General features: G+C 47.8%; 1 protein-coding gene and 1 long non-coding RNA gene across 6 annotated transcripts in view; one reads left to right on the top strand and one right to left on the bottom strand.

Moving 5' to 3' along the window:
* Nucleotides 1-19,107, bottom strand: part of kcnh8 (potassium voltage-gated channel, subfamily H (eag-related), member 8) — a 41,120-nt gene that overhangs the window by 6,079 nt on the left and 15,934 nt on the right. For 4 of the 5 annotated variants that reach the window (XM_029167093.2, XM_029167094.3, XM_055513042.1 and 1 more), the window contains 10 exons: nt 13,298-13,531; nt 10,962-11,093; nt 9,348-9,475; nt 8,992-9,229; nt 8,751-8,908; nt 5,855-6,059; nt 4,182-4,391; nt 3,717-3,916; nt 2,688-2,937; nt 380-594 (listed from right to left, as the gene is read on the bottom strand). In XM_029167093.2, the coding sequence (XP_029022926.1) occupies nt 380-594; nt 2,688-2,937; nt 3,717-3,916; nt 4,182-4,391; nt 5,855-6,059; nt 8,751-8,908; nt 8,992-9,229; nt 9,348-9,475; nt 10,962-11,093; nt 13,298-13,531 (1,970 nt within the window). Of the gene's footprint in view, nt 1-379; nt 595-2,687; nt 2,938-3,716; nt 3,917-4,181; nt 4,392-5,854; nt 6,060-8,750; nt 8,909-8,991; nt 9,230-9,347; nt 9,476-10,961; nt 11,094-12,742; nt 12,950-13,297; nt 13,532-19,107 lie in introns of those variants that run through there. The other variant, XM_029167097.3, reaches the window with a different exon arrangement.
* On the top strand, nt 12,168-16,216 carry LOC114865862 (uncharacterized). Its single transcript, XR_003787579.3, has 3 exons — nt 12,168-12,459; nt 13,312-15,112; nt 16,004-16,216. It is a non-coding gene; the product is annotated as an uncharacterized LOC114865862 (long non-coding RNA).

Raw genomic sequence — 19,107 nt, 5'->3', positions numbered from 1 at the left:
AACTCCCCGTAATGTGGCGCCGCGCTCATATGCAAGGCAGTAATAACCAAACAGCAATCACAACATCCCCCCGCTACCCGGAGCTGCCTCCCTCCTGTCCCTGCCCCTATGCACATTAGCTTCCCCTGAAAGCCCTGCGGCAGGCTGTGTGTGAGTATGAGTGTGTGTGTGTGTGTGTGTGTGTGTGTGTGTGTGTGTGTGTGTGTTGGCCAGGGGTGCACGAGCAGGAGAGGACTATAATTGAAGCAGAACCCCTCCAGGACCCGCGGCCGTTCTTGACCCCCTCTCCCCTCACTCCAAGCCCCCATCCTGTCCAGCCCGTCCCCACTCTCGCCATCATCTCCCCTCACCTCAGGGGGACCTCAACGAGCCGACTCACGTGCGCCTCGTGGCCCTCCCTCAGGTTGTACGTGAGGTCCTGCTGGATGTCCTGGACAAAGTTGTGGGAGTACTCGGGGTAGAGGTCCAGCACCTCGTAGAGCCCCTTCAGGTTGATGCACTGCAGGTCGCAGTAGGTCAGCGCTTTCACGTCCGCGTTGGTCTTGATCACGCGGCTGTCCAGCGACAGGTTCGCCCCGATCAGGTCCCCCTTGCCTGAATGGGAGGGGGACACGGAGAGGGCGGGTCAGACCAGGGGCTCCTCTAATGCACACTCATGTGACATTTATTGAAGGGTGACGGGGGTTTCACAGCTTTTTAATGATGAGCTGTGAGTCTGTGTGCATGGTCTGAAACCCTAACGTGTCCATAAAACAGTTCTTATCCTGTTCCTATGATATATACAGGACAGAGCTAAGCACCCCGGTCGTGCTAATGCCCCTTAAGCTGTGATCAAATATTCATTACGGTCATTGTGAACTGCCAGCGCTCCTCATCGGCTGATGGAGCGGCAGTCGTGACTACTCCCATTCGCTCCGTCCACTCCTCCTCACCTCACTCATTACTTCCCTCCTCCCCCTCCTCCTTTGTGCTCTCTATTTCTCCATTTCTCACTCCAGCTATTTCCAACGCTCTTTGTCATTGTCTTCTCCCTCTTTACGACTGCTCCCCTGCCTGTATTTCATCTGTCCCTGTCCTCTGCGTCTCCTTGTCTTCTTTTCCAACTCTTTTCTTTGTAATCTTCTTCTGTTTTTGTTTTTTCTGCGCGGTTTTCATTTCATTATTTTCTTCCTCTCTTCGTGCTTTGTATTTTCTAGCGCATTTTCATTCCTTCTTCATTTTCTTTTCATTTTACAACTGACTGTCTTCCTTTTTACCTATTTCCTTTATTAAACCTTTATCTGTTCTTGATCCTTTGCCTTTTACTCTTCCTTCTTTAAGGTTCTCTTTCTTTCTTCTCACGTTCTTACTTTCTTTTAACTTTACTTACTTTCTTCACTTACTTTGAATTACCTTCACCGTTTTTCACACATTTTCTCCCTCCTGGCAGTTTCGTATTGCTTTACTTGGTCCTCTTCTTTCTTTCGATCTCCCCTTCTAACTTAAATCTTTTTTCGTGTTTTAACTTCTTTCTTGCTTCCAATATGCTTCATACTTTGAATTTATTTCCTTCTTCTACAAATTCACATTTCTCATTGCCTCTAATCTTTTTTCGTTGCTTCCTTTTCTTGCTTCTTACCCTTCCTTATTTCCTTCTCTACTTTGGTGCTGCTCAGCTGCATTCTCTCCTGTTCCTCACTGTTTCATGTCTTCAGTGATCTTTTCCTCTCATTCATCCCTCAGTCCATCTACCTCTCTCCCTCATCTCCCTCTTCTCTTTTGCAACTCTCCTCCTTAATCCAGGCCAGCTTCACTGACGCTTCTTACTTTTGCCTTACGATCGCCCACAATTTACATGACACCAAGCTGCAGCCGTGGAAGTGTGGTGTGACCAGAAACAGAGGGAGAGAGTCGGTCAGACACCCGATGTCAACCTGACCTTCTGCACAGTCAGCAGGCAAACACAGAGGCAATGCGCTCTGTGCCTGTCAAGCCTACAAGCACCACTCTGTGCACCAGTAAACAATGCCACCTACTTGATGCGCACACAAACAGGAGCTGAGACAAACAACTGGCAGACAGATGTTAGACAAACATACAAAAACAAAGATGGAAATTAGCCTTGTAGCAAACAATAAAGTAGCAGAAGAAGTTTTGCAAACTCCATCCTGAGGATTCGGACCTTCTTCCTACACAGACAGCTATGAGGGCTAAGCTGCTCCTTTTCTCATGGCTTTTATCAAGCACACATTTGGTTGGTTTGATCATTAGTTCAGGGACATGCCAATGATTTGAACACCAGCCACTGTAGACCGCCTGCCTCCTGTGGACCAAACATCTGCTGCATCGGTTTCTCCATCTGGGTCAGTTAACGCTCCTCAGGTGGTCTTTTATGCATAACATGATGTAATTAAATTTATTTTTCTTTGATCGGAACATCATATAATTATCTTACTGCTTTAACAGCACAACTCTTTCTGTAACAAATGATTATATTTCTAACCCAAATATATTTTTTTAGCTTGACCTGAATTGCAGCATCAGCAAATGTTTTAAATTCCTGTTCATTAATGAGCATCTGATTTCTACTTTCTGGACTTTATTACAATGAGCGGCAATAATATGTATTACGAAGAATGTTGTGGGGAGATAACAGGGTAAAACTATAATGAGGACACTCTGTCCACCTCCCCTTGCCCACGTCGTACCCAGGATGGCCAGCACCATGCTGTCCTTGAGCACCTCCATGGAGCCCGAGCAGACAAAGAAGATGGCCTGCAGTGCGTCGCCCTGTCGGAGCAGGTACTCTCCGGGAGCACAGAAAGACGTCTTGATGTGCAGAGACAGGGAGCGCAGGCAGCCGCGACTGGCAGAGGCGAACAGCGACAGCTCCAGGATCTCCTTGTTAAGGTGCATGGTGATGTCGGACCGCAGCTCGTCCGGGAAGTCCTTCAGCAGCTGTGGAGGTGATGGGAGCGAGAAATGGCGAGAATGAGACAGGGGAAGATAAAAAGAGGATCTAGGCAAGAGTGAGGAGAGCGTGACAGCTGTGAAAATATCTCCTGCCTCGGTTGTCATTCATTTGATTCCTAACCTGTTGCACTAAAGGAGGCGTTCATAGAAAGTAAGGTCAAGTTAATGTCCATGGCAAAAAATTACATGTTTAGTTAGGAATATTTAAGTAGTATTGGTTGATTTTAAACCCAGTTATGGAATGAACAATAAACCTAATAGAATCTGAAATATCATGCTCTACTTTTGTGTAAAGAAATCATGAACATCATCCATGTGTCTTCTTGTTAGGACAAAGCGATGAGTCACCACTTTAATCAACAGGCCCATTGATAATTAATCTTTCTGGGACTCATCTTCATCACTTCTTCTGCAGTGAGCTGGGCCCTGACAGCCGTCTTGCAGGCATTCACAGGCTGGATTTGACCACTGAATGGCTTCCCTCGGCTCGTCAAAGGTGTTGCTGTTTGTGTTCACACCTTTGTAACCCCAACAGTCTCACGTCTTTATAAATATTAATGAAGGAGTAAGAATGAAGCAGTTTCATTTTGTATGGTTGAAGCTAATTTGATTTGCTATTTTAGAATATCCAATGTAAATGTTAAAAAATGTTAATGTAAAATACCCCATATTTCATTTTGATATGTGATTAAGCACAAAGTAAGCAAGTAGCTGAAATAAAAAAAAACATTTCTAATGGCTTTAGAATATATGTGCCAGTGTACCTCATTGCAGTCAATGCCATTGTTGACCGACCAAGTTGTCTGAAAATACTCCAACATGCGCTGCTTGAGGCTCTGTGGCAGGTGATGGACACGTATGAAGTCCTTGAGGTCTTTGGTTCTGGTGTGGTACTGGGACCAGCGCGAGTACATCCTCTGGATAATGGCTGTCACATTACCAAAGACCAAGGCATGCATCAGCGCTGCAGGTAAGAAGGGGGAGAGGCGGCACAGGAACGGGATGAAGACAGGAACAGAAGGAAATAAATGGCCCTGACACAAAAATAGCCAAACTTCATCCTCTTGGATGTTTAATGGGGTCTGGTTGCTGGAGATTTGACAAAGTAGGAAGAACACAGTAGGCTTGTTCACTAGTGGAGAGCAGTTCAGTTTGACCCCTGCAGGTTAATGCCTGCCTCATAAAGTTAAATAATATAATATTGATTTAGTCGTAATTAAAGACTTTACCTCCGATAAGCATGACGCAGATGGAGAAGATCTTCTCTGCGTCGGTGTTGGCCGACACGTTGCCGAAGCCCACGCTGGTCAGGCTGCTGAGGGTGAAGTAGAGCGACGCGATGTACATGCTGCGGATGGACAGGTTGCTGCTGGTGCCGTTCCCGCCTCCCAAGCCGAAGTACGGCGACTCCAAGCGCTTCCCAAGCTCGTGGAGCCACCCTGGACCCAAACCGTAACAGTGGAGATATTGATACGATTCACAACCTCCTGACTCCTGATGATGTTGATGCTGTGATTATTGCGTAGACGTGTGATGAGCATCTGCAGCTGATGAGGAAACTGACAGCTCTGGGTTCTGGCTAGAATTGCTCTCTTCGGTGCGAAACACACCAGATGCTTGGGGATCCCGAACTGATCTTTGGTCAGCTCAGTGTGGAAACGCGCAGCTGATCCCGGGAGAGTTTCCCGCAGACACTGATGAATGGTAATTGGATAGAAGCCCCTCGTACAGTAGCTCCCCGACTTCAACGCTCAGTCCGGCATCAGAAACATATAATTAGGATACAATGCATTAATCCTGCCTCGCGCACTGAGCTGTGATTTTGTGACACCGAAATGCAGTAATTGGTGAGGAGAGATCTGAGTCATTCTCATGACTGAGTCAATGCTGACCCAGAACCAGTTATGAAGACACCAGGGTGAGGTAATTGCAAGCGATGCAGCTCATCGATACTGACCAGAGATCAGCCCAGTGGGCCTTATTATATGGAGACCTGGAGGATGAGGGGCCTTCACCATGAATTAAAAAGGACTCAGGCTACACATGTTGCACAAACAACTACACGCTGGCGCACACACACACTCTTATATCTCCATTAAATGCATATTCTGTGACACACCTGAAGATAAAACACACAACGTCTTTCCACTGAACACGTGTCATTTTGCTGCTGTGTTTTAACCTATGGACACGGGCTCATCTAAGGACAGAGTTATGCCTTACATAAGCCAGTATAGTAGCATTAATAGGGTTTTCAGAACAGCCATTCATTCAGTGATAATAGGCAATGAAACCACAGTGAGTCAGACTATTAAAACATGTTTACACAGAACGAGGAATAAAATCACTACAGTAAAAACTGAGTAAAGAAAAGAAAAAGGAGTCAAATGGAGAGAATGAGATATGTCAAGGATTCCTATTATTGATGCTGGATGATGAATAAAAAAACTCAACATATTAGCTTAATGGCCTTTAATTGGAGCTATTCATTTCACACATTCCTCTCAGGTCAAATCAGGTCTTTTATCCAACCTGCTTTTGGTGTTTCAGTGTGATCGACCTCCACACGATGTCTGCTGCTACCAGGTCTCCACCGCACCCACATCAGCAGCAGTAGTAGTTGCGCTGATGTCACTTACATCCCACACTCATATATTTAATAAGGGTCTCTTGTTGTTCATGTTTCTTCACAGACCTATTCTTCTCTTTTGTAAATATTTACTGTAAAAGGCAAATGAACTCACCCTAATGGCTGTTTTCACAGGCAAGTTATTAGATTTCTTTTTCAAAAACTGTTGCCCAGCAACACTAATCAAAACTCCAACAGCACCCGAGATACAGATTTTTAGAAAGATCACTGAAAGCTGAAAGTGGAGGCGGTTCACGGGGCGTTCGGACTCACCAATGTCCCAGTTGTAGGCATTGGCCTCCATCTCCATCTTGCCGATGATGTACCAGATGCAGGCCATCCAGTGGGCCAGCAGGGCGAACATGGACATCAGCAGGGTGAGCACCACCGTGCTGTGCTGCGAGTAGCGGTCCATCTTCTGGAGGAGCCGCAGCAAGCGGAGCAGGCGCACAGTTTTTAACAGGTGGACCACGGACACCTGGGGATGGAGGCCAGTGACTCAAGGTAAGTTTATTTATAGAATATGGCAAATATATGGATTTCCAGCAGGTTTTGTCACACGGGGCATTTCCTGAAGTTAATGAGCTTCACAGTCATCATGCACTTCAATAACCTTTACCAGTGGCATCTCCATAGTGATATCACCTCTCTACCTCACCTTAGTGGTGCCTGAAACACCATCTTTGCCTAAAACAATACTTCATCATTTATTTTATTCAGTACATTATATGATTGTGTTAATAAAGCTCCTCGCCTTCAGGATATCTTCATTTAAGTGCTTTTGGAGTCACTGATGTGATAGTTTGTTTCAGTATTTGTATTCGTCACTCTTTCTGCTCTGTCCTTCTGTTTCTAGTTCCCTCTGTTGACTTGAACTCCACTTCTCCCTTTCACATCTCTCTCTCATTCATGTGCTTCAGATGTGAATGTCATCCGTTGTGCACCCCGGCCTTCAGGCAAGCTCCACCAGCAGTCTATCAGCTGGTGATTGCTGCAGCATAGCCCCTTTAAGGGGCACACACACACACACACACACACACACACACACACACACACACACACACACACACACACACACACACACACACACACACACCAGCATATAGAGGGATGTAGGACAAGGAGGATATTTGTAACCTTTTTGTGAGGGTGTATGTTGCACATCAATTTGTATGTGTGTGTGTGTGTGTGTGTGTGTGTGTGTGTGTGTGTGTGTGTGTGTGTGTGTGTGTGTGTGTGTGTGTGTGTGTGTGTGTGTGTGTGTGTGTGTGTGTCACTTTCACTTGCACCTGTGGGTATACAACTGCACAACTTCAGCATTGTGTGTGTGTGTGTGTGTGCATTTAGCGGCATCTGTGTGTGTGTGTTGGGACTGAGAAAGTGGGACAGTAAATCCATAGAAATAATGAATATCTAATGCATCAATTACAGTAAACACAGGGATTAAACTGATGACATAATGCAAAAGGAACAAAAAAAAGGAGGAAGTGTGTTCTAATTAGATGTCAGCTGTGCCATGTTGAACTCCGGACAGTCTTTAGCAGAGCTGCTCCTACTGTATGTGACCTCCAGCGTGCTTCACAAGAGCTCCTTCCACCCTCTACTCCGCTACTGTAGCTGAGCGAAATGGAGAACTGGTGCAGCGCGAGGGGTAATGAAGCCTCCTACCAAGCCCTGGGGAGAAGCCCCATCTCCTCTCCCCCATTCATCACCACCCTGCATCCCACCTATGGAGAGGCAGGCTGTGCCCCATCGCATCCTCCTTCAGCACCAGCCCCCGTCAGCAGCATACTACGTCCTACCATGCACACTCACACTGCTGCTTCAACTTCTCCTCTCACGTTCCCATCCCACTCCGACGCTCTTGTTTCCATTTCCTCTGCTCATCAGGTGTGAAATTCACCCAGCTCCTCGATTGCCTACCGTACGTCCCAGTAAGGCGGCATTTGTGCAACGGAGGACTATAACTTCACAGAAATGCTCATTATTTCTCCCCCCGTGGCCGCGCCTTCAGCCCTACGAGCCAATCACAACAACCACGCTGCGTGTGTTTATTTTTATTTATTTTATTAATACAGCAGCATAAATGCATGGGTTATGCTGCTCAAGTACCAAGCAGAGCTCCAGAGCCAGGAGATGCATTTATGGCGCCGTTAATAATAACTAGTAAATTCTTAATAAGGAATTACTGTCTTTGGCCCAGGGGTGGAGACAGTATGATGCTTATATTACACTATACAGTAAACTAATATAAAAGTACTTCAGTGTAAACAAGCACAACAAATGGTAAATGCTTTAGTTTCTTTTTTACTCCACTTTGTCATGTTTATTCAAACTCTAAATATATATGAAAAGACGGCTTGTGTCCACTAAGAGGACATCAGTGTGAATGCTCCGTCCTTGGAGGGGACGCCGGGCACAATGCTCAGCAATTACTGGCTAACAGCTACGGGGGAACCGGTGGCCCAGTAGCCCCACACCCCAAACCTCAGCCTACTGGGAGTAAGTGGTATTTATATTAATAGCGTCTGGCCCCTTTGCCTGGAGCAGCCTGTCAATGCTCCCAAGCCTTCACTGTCCCTCTGCTTCACAGCAGCCTGTGTTTTCAACAGCACTTTTTTTCCCCCATCGTTCCTCTCGCTGGATTTATTTCTGCTTTTTTTTTTATGTCATTATAAATAATCGTCCTGTTTCACTCCTTTTTTCTTCACACAAGACGCTGGTGTGGCTTCGGCCAGTGCGGACACATTTTCCTTCGCATCACTGTGGCTGAGTGAGAACACAGCGTAAGGATTAAATTAAAGGCCGCACAGCAAGCGAAGAACAACAACAAAAAAAAACCCTCCACGAGCGACCAATCAGAAGCCCCCCAGCGCTTCCACTGGGTCACATCATTCAGCTGGAGACAAGACATGACGCTCTACCTAATTGCTCCAGATCTCAGTTTTTTCTTAATCTTAAGGGGGTCATGACTCAGACTCAGGCTTTAATGATACAGTTTTATTTTCTCAACACCGCCAGAAACCACAGTATGTTCAGTCAATAGTCGGTGGAAACAACCCATTTAATCTGATCTGGTGGAATATCAACACACCAACAAGGGAAAGAAGAGCATCAAGAATCTCTTCTTTTCTTAATTTATTATTGTTTTACCAGAAGCTTTACTCACCACGCTGACTTTGAAGGCATAAAGCAGGTCAAAGGGCAGCGCAGCAACCAGGTCGATGATGAACCACGTGGTCAGGTAGTGGAAGCAGATCTGCCGCGCGTCGAAAATCACCTGGCCCGATTTGCTGACGTACGTGGTGCGAAAGTTGAAAACAATGTCTGACGGGGCAAACGCAAAAACCAACAGTTACGCCTCGCGCCAATTTCCGCGGCGCTCGCTTTGCCGCGCGTGCACCACCAACCTATGATGAAGAGTATCTCCACGGCGATGTCGCTGACGGTGGTGCTGCGGGTCAGGTCGTCGTCGTCGCCGATGAAGCACACGTTGTAGGGCACGGTCACGGCCACGTAGAACGTGGCCAGCAGGATGAGCCAGTCCCAGCCGGCCTTGAACGCGCTGTAGTGCAGCAGGATGAACTTGGACTTCTTGGCGTCTGCGACCTTGTACTCTGGCAGCGCCGGCGGGTCTCCAAACACGTTCTGGACCGGAGACACAGGCCCGGAGACGGATCAGTGATGTTTCATCACGTCAAAAAAAATCCTAATGACAGAGACCAAACAACGGGCCCTTTCCCTGCGTGGGAGCGCGTGGCGCTACCTTGTTGAGTTTGATCTTGCTCTTCTCGCGGCTGTGGAGGTGGCCGGAGATGTGGTAGAGCACCGTGCTGCTCCGCAGCCGGGCCGAGCTGAACGGAGAGCCCGGTTTCACCCTGCTGCGCCGCCGCTCTGCGAACACACACAAACACAGGCCTCTAACACTTCACCCCCCGAGGTGAAATCCTGATGACTGAGAGTCATTAACCTTGATGAAATACCTAATATTCTTTCCTGAGTAAAAAACATGAATATGCAGGAAGGATCTCTGTGCAACCTGCACAATTTCTGAGAGGAGAAGAGAAACCGGGATTGGTTTGTTTTTGTAAATGTCATACTGTTTTTTTTATTGGTTGATTTTTTTTTTTTGGACAGAGCTCCGGGGGGCGAGGGAGGCAGTAACGCATGATACGGTAGATTTGTTTCGGTAGAAGTGAGCGCGCCCGTGTACCTGCAGGTCTGTTACTCTCTACGAGTTCCCTTCCACTGAACTGTAGGAGGCGACGCAGGAGAAGCCGGGCAATAAAAGAAGGCACTTCATCACCGCCGGCTCGGAGCCCCGCGCTCGCTGCTGCTGCACCCGCGGGAGATGACAGAGGCCGGATCGGCTCGCGGGGAGATAATGGCAGTAACAAAGCTGGACAATGGAGCTGATAAGTGCTTGTTGGTGTCCGTTCTCAACTTCTGCAGACGCTCTGCAGAAGTTTAGACCACTGGAGTGAACAGACAGGGCCCATCCATAACGCGGCGCAGCCTCTGGGGATGCGACGCGGCAGGAGATGGAGACGTGCTTATTTTTAGACCCAATGAATTTCCCTCCGTTCTCGCGTCCGTTGGAGCGGCAGGTGACGGGGAGGAGCTGGGGTTGCGTATGAGGGGCGGGGGGGCGGATCAGGGAGGTGACGGAGGGTAGATACTGTAAAAGCAGCTGCAATAGTTGATCCGAGGCAACGACCTGTGAAGCACCATCATCTTTTAGGTCCTTTAATTGTATTTTTCCAGAACCCGTTGTCTCTCACTTTGCTTTTAACTTTTTAACCAACTCTGTATTGTTGTAAACACAGAGAGGAGCCCCCCCCTCCCAAGAGCACCACAATGCAAATGTTTAAGACGCAGCGGGCGCGTTCTCATTTAAACAGGCTTGTCAGGCCCAAACCCATTATAGTGAGGCGCTTGTCTCTGTGTGAGCGCATGCTGCATCAGCCTCCTTCCCTTTTTTTCATCAGTGAAAGGCATTTCATTATGTGGGCAAAAATAACATTCTGCATTCTCCTCTCCCATATTTACAGTAATTAGAATAATTAGGCAAATCCAGGGGAGGCAGGCCTGAGATGGGAAAGGGCAGTTTGCTCTCTTCACAAACACACACATTGATCTTGCCTTCGGCTGCAGCTCCGGCGTTGCCGTTACGATTCATTCGATGAAACTGATCGATGCAACAGTGGGTATTTTTTGTGCAGCGAGCGCTGTAACTGTGAGGTCTGGGGTGAGCAAACACGTCCGTCACCTGCCAACTGCTGTCTGTAACTTATGCACCAGTATGTAATAAAAATATGCCACATCTCCCCTGAAGTATTTGAATCGTTCATAATTTAATAACACAACCACGCGTACTGACCTTCCTTCTTGTCCTCTTGGATGGCTTTGGCTTTAGTGTCAGTAATATCCTTAAATGAAGCCAGAAAGAGCACCACGTCTCCTTTCTCATTCTTAATTGGCACGATGTCCAGCAGGCACCAGAACGGTTCAGCTGAAAGGGGAGAAACCAGTGTAATTACACTCACAATGGCTTTACAAGTTTTGTGTAACTTCACATATATATATATATATATATGTGTGTGTGTGTGTGTGTGTGTGTTTGTAACGCAGCTCTCCAGACTTATTAGGACGTCTCTGCAGCTGCGGGTCCCGTGGGAGATGCGGAGCCTTTAAATAGACGCCGTCCCGGCTCCTCGGGCGCAGCGAGGGATGAACCCATCTCTGAGATCCCATCTCCTGCTAAATAGATTGCCTTTCACAGGAACTGCAGGTCAGCCTCTGCGAGCATTGTTTCTGCGCCTCCGCCTGTGTTCATCATTTTAACACTCTTGTAAATCCCATTTATCAGCGATCTAATAGGGTGTTTTTCTGTGCAGAAATCCCTGAAAATGAATCCCTCTGTTCACTGGTGCGCCATTCATTTTAGCTCCTAAAGCCAATTTAAATAATACTGCCTCTGCGCCCGGTGGGTGGGAGGAGACGGCTTGTAGTGACACGCACACACACAAAGCGACACAAACGTGTGCGACTGCCTTCTGCTCTCGGGCATGTTGTTAGAACCTGTTCGCAGACGGCACCGAACGGGCCGCGGTGCGGTGGACAAGCCTGTTCAGGACGGGTAACGGAGCAGATCTGCCTGTCGGAACAACGCGGAGCATCTCAGCTCTCCCAGTTTGTTAGTGTTCATTTTAAAATGGAAATAATTAATCACATCGCATTCAGTCTAATCCACATCAAGCTGTGCGGTGCCATCCTCATGGCAACGATGGCGGATCCGTTTTTTTTATGTTTTGCAAAACTACTACATGGCAACTACTCATTGCTTCGAGAATTTGATCACTAATTCTATTTCTTATGTGAAGAAATTGTCCTTTGTCGAGGTGGAACTCTTGCTCAGTGGGTAGAGATATTTGCTAATTAAGAGGGCTTTCCCACGGATTTCCTCCCATCAGTCCCACTCACAATTCTCCTTGGCTAGAGATTACTCAATGTAGTGTGTGTGTGTGTGCGTGCGTGTGAATATGAATACGCGCATCACCGCGAGACGAGACAGCACCATCAAGCACCCAGTGAGAGAGTGAGTGCGTCGCTGATTGCGAGCACGCAGCTTTTCTCCGCTCTCAGTCAGACAGAAGGAGAACAAACTGAGTCAATCAGCTCCGTTTATTTTCAGGACTCGGCGGTGACAGACACGAAGACAGGCAGCGCGCGTGCGCGCGCGCGACGGAGCTGCTCGAACAGCACAACTGGTGCCACATGGAAATAGTTAAGGGCACGAACGAGATGGGGAAGGTGTTTAAATTAGCACGAGAGAGAGAAGCAAATGAGATAACATTCAGAAAGTGCTGGGAGAGAAGGTGAGAGGAGCGCGAGCGACGGGGAGGCGCAGACAGTCACATCTGTGAGCGGATTAGCAACGCGTGTCTGTGTAAACTTCACTGAGCCGCCTGCTACAGCTCCTTCATAAATCAGCCCGATCAAATGCAAAAACGGCACAGAAGCCCTCACGTGCGCATGCGCGTACCTGCAGCACACAGGGCTGGAAGCCATAGGCGTTAAATCGGTGTACACGTTTGACCACACGAGCTAACGTACTGGCTAGCTTACTTTTGTAGTTTTGCACACAAACGCAACACATACAGCGAGTGAGCGGTCCGCGGGAAACAACCAGAACCAGAAGCATTACAGAGGCGCCAACCCCGTAATGACCCAGCGCTGCACACGGCCCCGTCCCACATCACAGCGCGCCCGCCTCCACTGATCCCCGGACGCGCTCATTATTTCGGACTCCATTTTGTTCTCGGCCCAGCTGGCTAATCAGCGCGGCGCGCGACCGCCGCCGTCGTCGGCCCCGGCGGAAGGGACGAAGACGGGGTTAAAAATGTGGAAGTTTAATGCGTGTTAAATAATAACTTAATGCGTGTTAAATAATAACGGAGGCTTGTGACTGATTGCTTTGTCTAATCGCCCATTAACGAGAACGAGCCAATGGAAGTGTTATATGTCCATTTCTCACCAGCATCCATGCAAATTTAAACGGAGCTTCGGAAATAGTCACAAAGAATGAATGTTCATGTCTAGAAATATATGTGCCCGAATGACAGGCCCTCAGTCTGTGCTCTCTAATAGTTGAATCTAGTAAAAGCTGGGTTTAACGGTGCCGTGACGTCACCAAGCGTGATCACCTGTCCTCACCTGTCTTCTTGCAGAACATGATCTCGTCCTTGAACTCCTTGCGCTCCTCCAGGGCGTCGTCGATGCTGAGGATGACGCTCTCGCTGGACTCGGGCCCGTACAGGAACTTGCAGGCGCAGCTCTTCTGCATGACCTCCGCCCGCGAGAAGCCCGTGAGCTCGCAGAAGCCATCGGAGCAGTAGACGATGGGGAACCCCTTGGACACCTGAGCGTTGGCCAGGATGAAGTTGCTGTCTGCGCGCGACGCGGGGAGAAAGGCCGTTTAGAATAACTTCAACGAACTCAGGAATGTCTTATGCAGTTAAAAAAATAATGAGCTGTGAGTTCAGCCTATTCCCAGCTCGTCTAAAGGAGAAGGAAACTCCATGTTAAAGTTCCCCGAAGCCTGTTTAACATATCTTAAAGTGCGAAGACAGTGACACAAAGAATAACATTTAATGTGTTTTCTAATTCTAGTCAGGAAGTGAAGATAGTAAAACTCCCCACAGACCACGCTGGCTTCTACTCTTCTTTAATTTATTCCTTCAAGTATCCCTATCAGGCCTGACACCAGCCTCCGGGCAGCAGCAGACCCACAACACTGCAAATATCAGGCAAAGCAAAGTATATAGTAAATATCATTGATTAACACTGGTAATAGTCACAGTTACAAGGCTTTTACACTTGCCTTGATGTCCTGAATCCTACTTTAAATAGTACAGCAGCACAAGCTGTGAGTGTATAATGTCCCAGCCTCTGTCTGGAGTTGTGTTTCTCTTACGGCCGCTTTATTAGTTCTGCTTTGGTCTCCGCGCATTTAGGAGAATTATGCTGCCCGTTGGCACCGGCGATGCTGATGATCCATAACGCGTACGCTCCCACCGCCAGCCTCATTAGGTAGCGACGCAGAGACACGCGCTCGCTCTCAGCCAGCCGGCATTAAAGGCACATTTCACTTCACCAGGGCTTTTGGCTGCGAGACCACTCAGCTTCCACCACCCACTTTTCAAACGCCAGCACATAGAAATGGAAGCGGCTGGTCAAGGGGTCAGCGAGCGCTGATGGGATGCTCAGCTCAGGTGGATGAAGGCCCATGTGGGCTGTGAGGTGAACGTCATTTACCTCATAGAGGACTAATTTACCGGGACCCTAAACAGCAATAAAATCCTACTCTCCAATCACATTGGAGAAGCTCACTTGAGAGTGAAGTGTGGTGATATTTTGGTAAATGTGAGGATGTTAGAGAATATCACTATTAATTAGCCTGTAGTTTATATGTGTAGTTCTTTGGCAGCTGCTTATATCTAAATGTATCCATTATAGCACACACACACACACACTGAGCTGTGCTGACAGACAGCTAATGTTTACAGTGCAATAGCCATTATCCAAGACAGCGGAGCAGTGATTCTATAATGAGCTCGAACTAACAATAAAATGAGTAAGAATTTCTCAATTCACACATTCAATTCACATTCGCTGTTACGTTAACGAATGGCTCCCAGTTAAACAAAGCGTTTGTTTAATCACAGAAATTAAACGTCACCAACACACAGAAACACAAACCTCTGTATAGGAGACGCCCTGCGAAGTGACTTGTTTCTATTACGTTTCATTACAAAAATCAATTTTCTGCATCAATAATTCGTTTTCCCACCGACCCTGATGTTTAATTGTTTTATGTTGCACGTCAGGCTTTGCTGGAGGAAACCACTTCTAGACCCGAACGGGGAATAGCAGCGGAGGACAAATCCCATGTACGCGTCCCTCAAGAGGAACAACGTTCCCTTTTTCTAATCCCATTTGGAGATCGGCGCTTGCTGGAAATCACGACAGGTATTAGCGAATCCGGGTTTCTACTTTTCCTCTTGTACTGAGTAAAATGAACACGGCTTCCATTTTAACATTAGTCAAAGAAAAAGAAGAAGCCTCCAAGAGCGTGTCTGGTCTTGTCAGCAGTAATATTCAGGGCCCAGACAGATGGTCAGAGCGGGTCTCGGTGTAGGGACCAGCTGTCAGACGTGAGGCCTCTCAGGCTCGGGGTAAGCGAGCGAGAGGCCAACAGCATCCAGAGCCTCTGGGGGATAAGGAGCAAAGGCCTGAAGTCTGCCTCATTGTGCTGACAGCAGGCTAATATTTACAGTGAGCAACACACTGCACGCTGTTTGACAGTGGATTACTTTAGCTGGGCATTGACAGATGCGCTGGTAAAGAGGGGGATAGTGAATTACATGATTGGTGATACTTCAGACTCTAATAGGTCTATGCAGTCTCTCTGTTGTGTACGTTGTGTCTTAAATTAGAGGCTGCACATGTGAATCGACTGATTCGGTGTCTGCTTCATAATATGCAGCTTTTCTCTCCCAATCAGAGAATTAGAGATATAATAATTTTGCACACTTCATTGACTGCATAGACATGCATGAGGGCGTGTGTGTGACGGGCTGTGACCAGGTAGGTTCTGCATGTGTGACTGTGTCTGTCGCACACAAAAACTCAGACCAGGAGTACAAACACCGACGTGGGTCACGGCGGATGTGGCCACTGAGTCGAGACGTTTTGCAGCAGTGCAGCAGAAAACGCCCTCACGGACGAAAGACAAATGGCAAATGAATGTTTCATGAGACGAACTGTCGTATCTCACAGGAACAACAGGAGTCGAGCATTGTTTTAATCATCTTGTACCATTTTATAAGACAAACATCTTCGGGCTTGTTGTGTCTCCAGACAACACATTGAACTTCAGCATCTCTCTCAGAGCAAACCCTGGGAGCTTTTCCAGGACCGTTTAAAGCTGCAAAGGTCTTCGGTACGTAATGAATTAAAGATGCACTGTATTGTAATGAATGCTACTTTTTCGTTGCAGAAGGGAGGGAATCTATACTTCCTGAAATAAACACTGCTTACATGGAGGTTCACACAGCCTCATTGAATGAATTTTATGTCTTCTCTCCACCGCTCCTGTAAATGTCCTACTTTCCCTTCCCTCCTTCCTCCCTCCGTTGCCTACGCACCAACGTTACGTCCCTCCGGTGTCACACCTTTGCTGCATTTCCTCCCAGCAGCCTCCCCTCCCTCCCTTTAACCATCCATTCCCAGCCTCCCCCATCAACCTTTGCTCCCTCCTTCCCTCCCAACAGCTCCTCATATCCCTCCTACCAGTTTGGATCCCTCCACCTAATTACTCTTCATCTCCTCTCTACCCTTGGAATTTCTCCAGTCTTTGCCTCTTCTCGCTGATCCATTTAGCTCCTCCACTCCCTGCACACACTCACCTTCATCCCAGCGCCTCTATGAGCGCATCATCTGTCTACTTTTACAATATCTCCCCTGCACCCTGAACCCTGGCTAATGGAAAAGCCTGAATCATCTGACTCTCCACTACTCTTTTGTCTATTTCTCTTGTTCCCTTTTTAACTTCACATCTCCTCTCTGCCTCAACCCCTGCGCGTCACCTGACATTTCTCCTCTGTACAGTATTTCACTCCATTCTGAAATTCCTTGGGTTAATTGCCCTGGCGTAGGAGCGCATAGATCATCTCTTCTTATGCTCATGCTACTGTGCGACAGCTGCCTCAGAAACCCCACTGACACTGGAAGAAGGGAGGGAGGAGAGATGGAGACACAGAAAGCAAGAGAGAGGAGGGAAGACAAAGAGAATACAGAACCATCTTATGCACAAGGTCAGAGAGTGCCTTGTGATGGATGCAACTATCAGCATACAAGAGTTATTTCCCTATCAGCTCGCATAGCAAAAAACAGCACATGGTCAAACAATTGGATAAACGTGGCCCCTTGTGATCACAATCACAGTGACTCATAACAACTACATGTGGCTCTTTCATACCAGGAGTAGGTCCAAGCCTTCAGTACTGCAGTAAGTAGATGGGTCAGAGAGGACCCAAAGCAGCACAAACTGCAGCATCAGGCCCAGTAAGTTAGTAGTGTCGCAACGAGAAGGGCTTCACTGTCCGTACGCTGACGTGCTCTAGATTCCGGGTTTTAACCAGAGTCACGATTGCTCCACACGCACATTCACCGGGCCCTCGACAGCTCCGTGCCACCACCCAGAGCGAACCCCACAGCTATTTACGGCGCGCCTCTTATGAGGGGCGAGCGAGAACGAGAACGCACTGGAGGCAGAGAGAGGCAGCGACGCCAGAGCGGTAAGCCGAAACCGACAAGAGAGATCCAGCAGGGAGGGAAAGAGATGGATGGCAAAGAAGGTGAGGAAATGAATGATGGGGGAGGTGTGGACAGGTAAGGGGGGGGGGGGGGGGGGGTAGACACACTCAGAGGCAGACAGATGAGAGTGGGAATGGGACGCAGGGTGAGAGGGTGACGTGAGGAGCTGAAAGTGAGCGGGATGGAGCTGTAAGAGGTGCAATGATGAAAGATGTGGATGGAGTGGGGTAAAAATTGGGAGAGAAGTGGGGAGATGGATGGAAAGATCTCCGCAGCTCCTGGCCGGAACTCACACAGGCCCGGAGGAAACGGACACAGAAAAATTGGGCACACACACACACACACACACACACACACACACAAAAAAAGTCACTTCGTAGTTGCCATAGCTACCACAGACACACACCATGGTAACCAAGGTTACTGTACAGTTTGTCAGCAAAAGCATATTGAATCTAATACATGGGTTTGTAGGAGTAGTCAAAAATCATGCCGTAATCCTCACACAATGTAGGGTGTAACATTGGATCTAATGGGAGAAAGTCATTAGACAAATCCACAGCCTTAATCACTTCAGTGCTTCTTCATCACACAGACCCCCAGGCTCTCCAGCTGAAACATTACACCAGTCATTACAATGCTGTAATTTGACAAAGCCCCTCCCGGCTTTCACTCTCTATCTCTTTTTGGTCAATATCTTCTTCAACCTCAGTTCTCTCTCTCTTTCTCTTTCTCTCTCCCTCTCTCTCTCTCTCCCTCTCTCTCTCTCTCTCTCGCTGCATCATCAGATGTCCCGTCAGCAGCTTCTCTGTCTTTTCTGACAGAACCCAAGTCTTTCATCAGAAAATTAATAAAGTCTAAAAATGGCCAGCTCGGCTCTGGAAGGCTGCTGCCGAACCTGCCTGGACAGTCCATTAGAGGCAGCGATTAGGAAAGGAGCCTTGCTAATTATGCGCTTTAACAAGGCGCAGCGTCTGCGGTGACGGGGTCTCGCAGGGAGAAGTCTCAGAAGTTTGCTGGAACAGAGGAACGCCCCTGCTTTCAAGACCCCAGTAATAATCAACTCCGGTGACCTCAGTGCAAGGACAGCGTTTGCCTGCTGAGCCCGTACTGATGATGGTGGCCGTGTCCCCTGAACCGCCGACTTTGTCAAAGCTTGTTAGAGAAGTAGATTGTGCTAGTTTGCTATTCGCACAAAGCTGAAATTTACATATTCCACACTTACAGTAGATAATTTAAATCCCGGGTCCAACCAGGAGCAGAGTTTGTATGTTCCCCCTGTGTAGGTATGGGTTCAGGATGTACCTCGTCTCTCATTTAATGATAGGATGGATGCACGGATGGATGGATGAATGAATGAATGAATGGATGGATGAATGGATGGATGGATGGATGGATGGATGGATGGATGGATGGTTGGATCCGTGATAGTGTTTTACGTGAAGCTGTGGTCGTAATTCCACGCTGGTTAATGAAAAACAAGTCCTCTCTCTTCTATTTCATTCAGTTCTATGCAGCAGGGCACAACAACATTGTTGTTTATTTTCACCCTAAATTAAAATCTGATATTAAGTGGGCTTTGGAGTAAATAGGAACAGCAGTGCCAATCCCCTGCCAGTAAGTGAGAGCCCTCTGCTCCCTGCAGC

The sequence above is a fragment of the Betta splendens genome, chromosome 11 (genome assembly GCF_900634795.4).
Source record: "Betta splendens chromosome 11, fBetSpl5.4, whole genome shotgun sequence".
In the NCBI taxonomy this organism is placed as follows: Eukaryota; Metazoa; Chordata; class Actinopteri; order Anabantiformes; family Osphronemidae; genus Betta; species Betta splendens.
The sequence above is the reverse complement of the archived record's forward strand: the minus strand, read 5'-3'. Positions and strand labels throughout refer to the sequence as shown.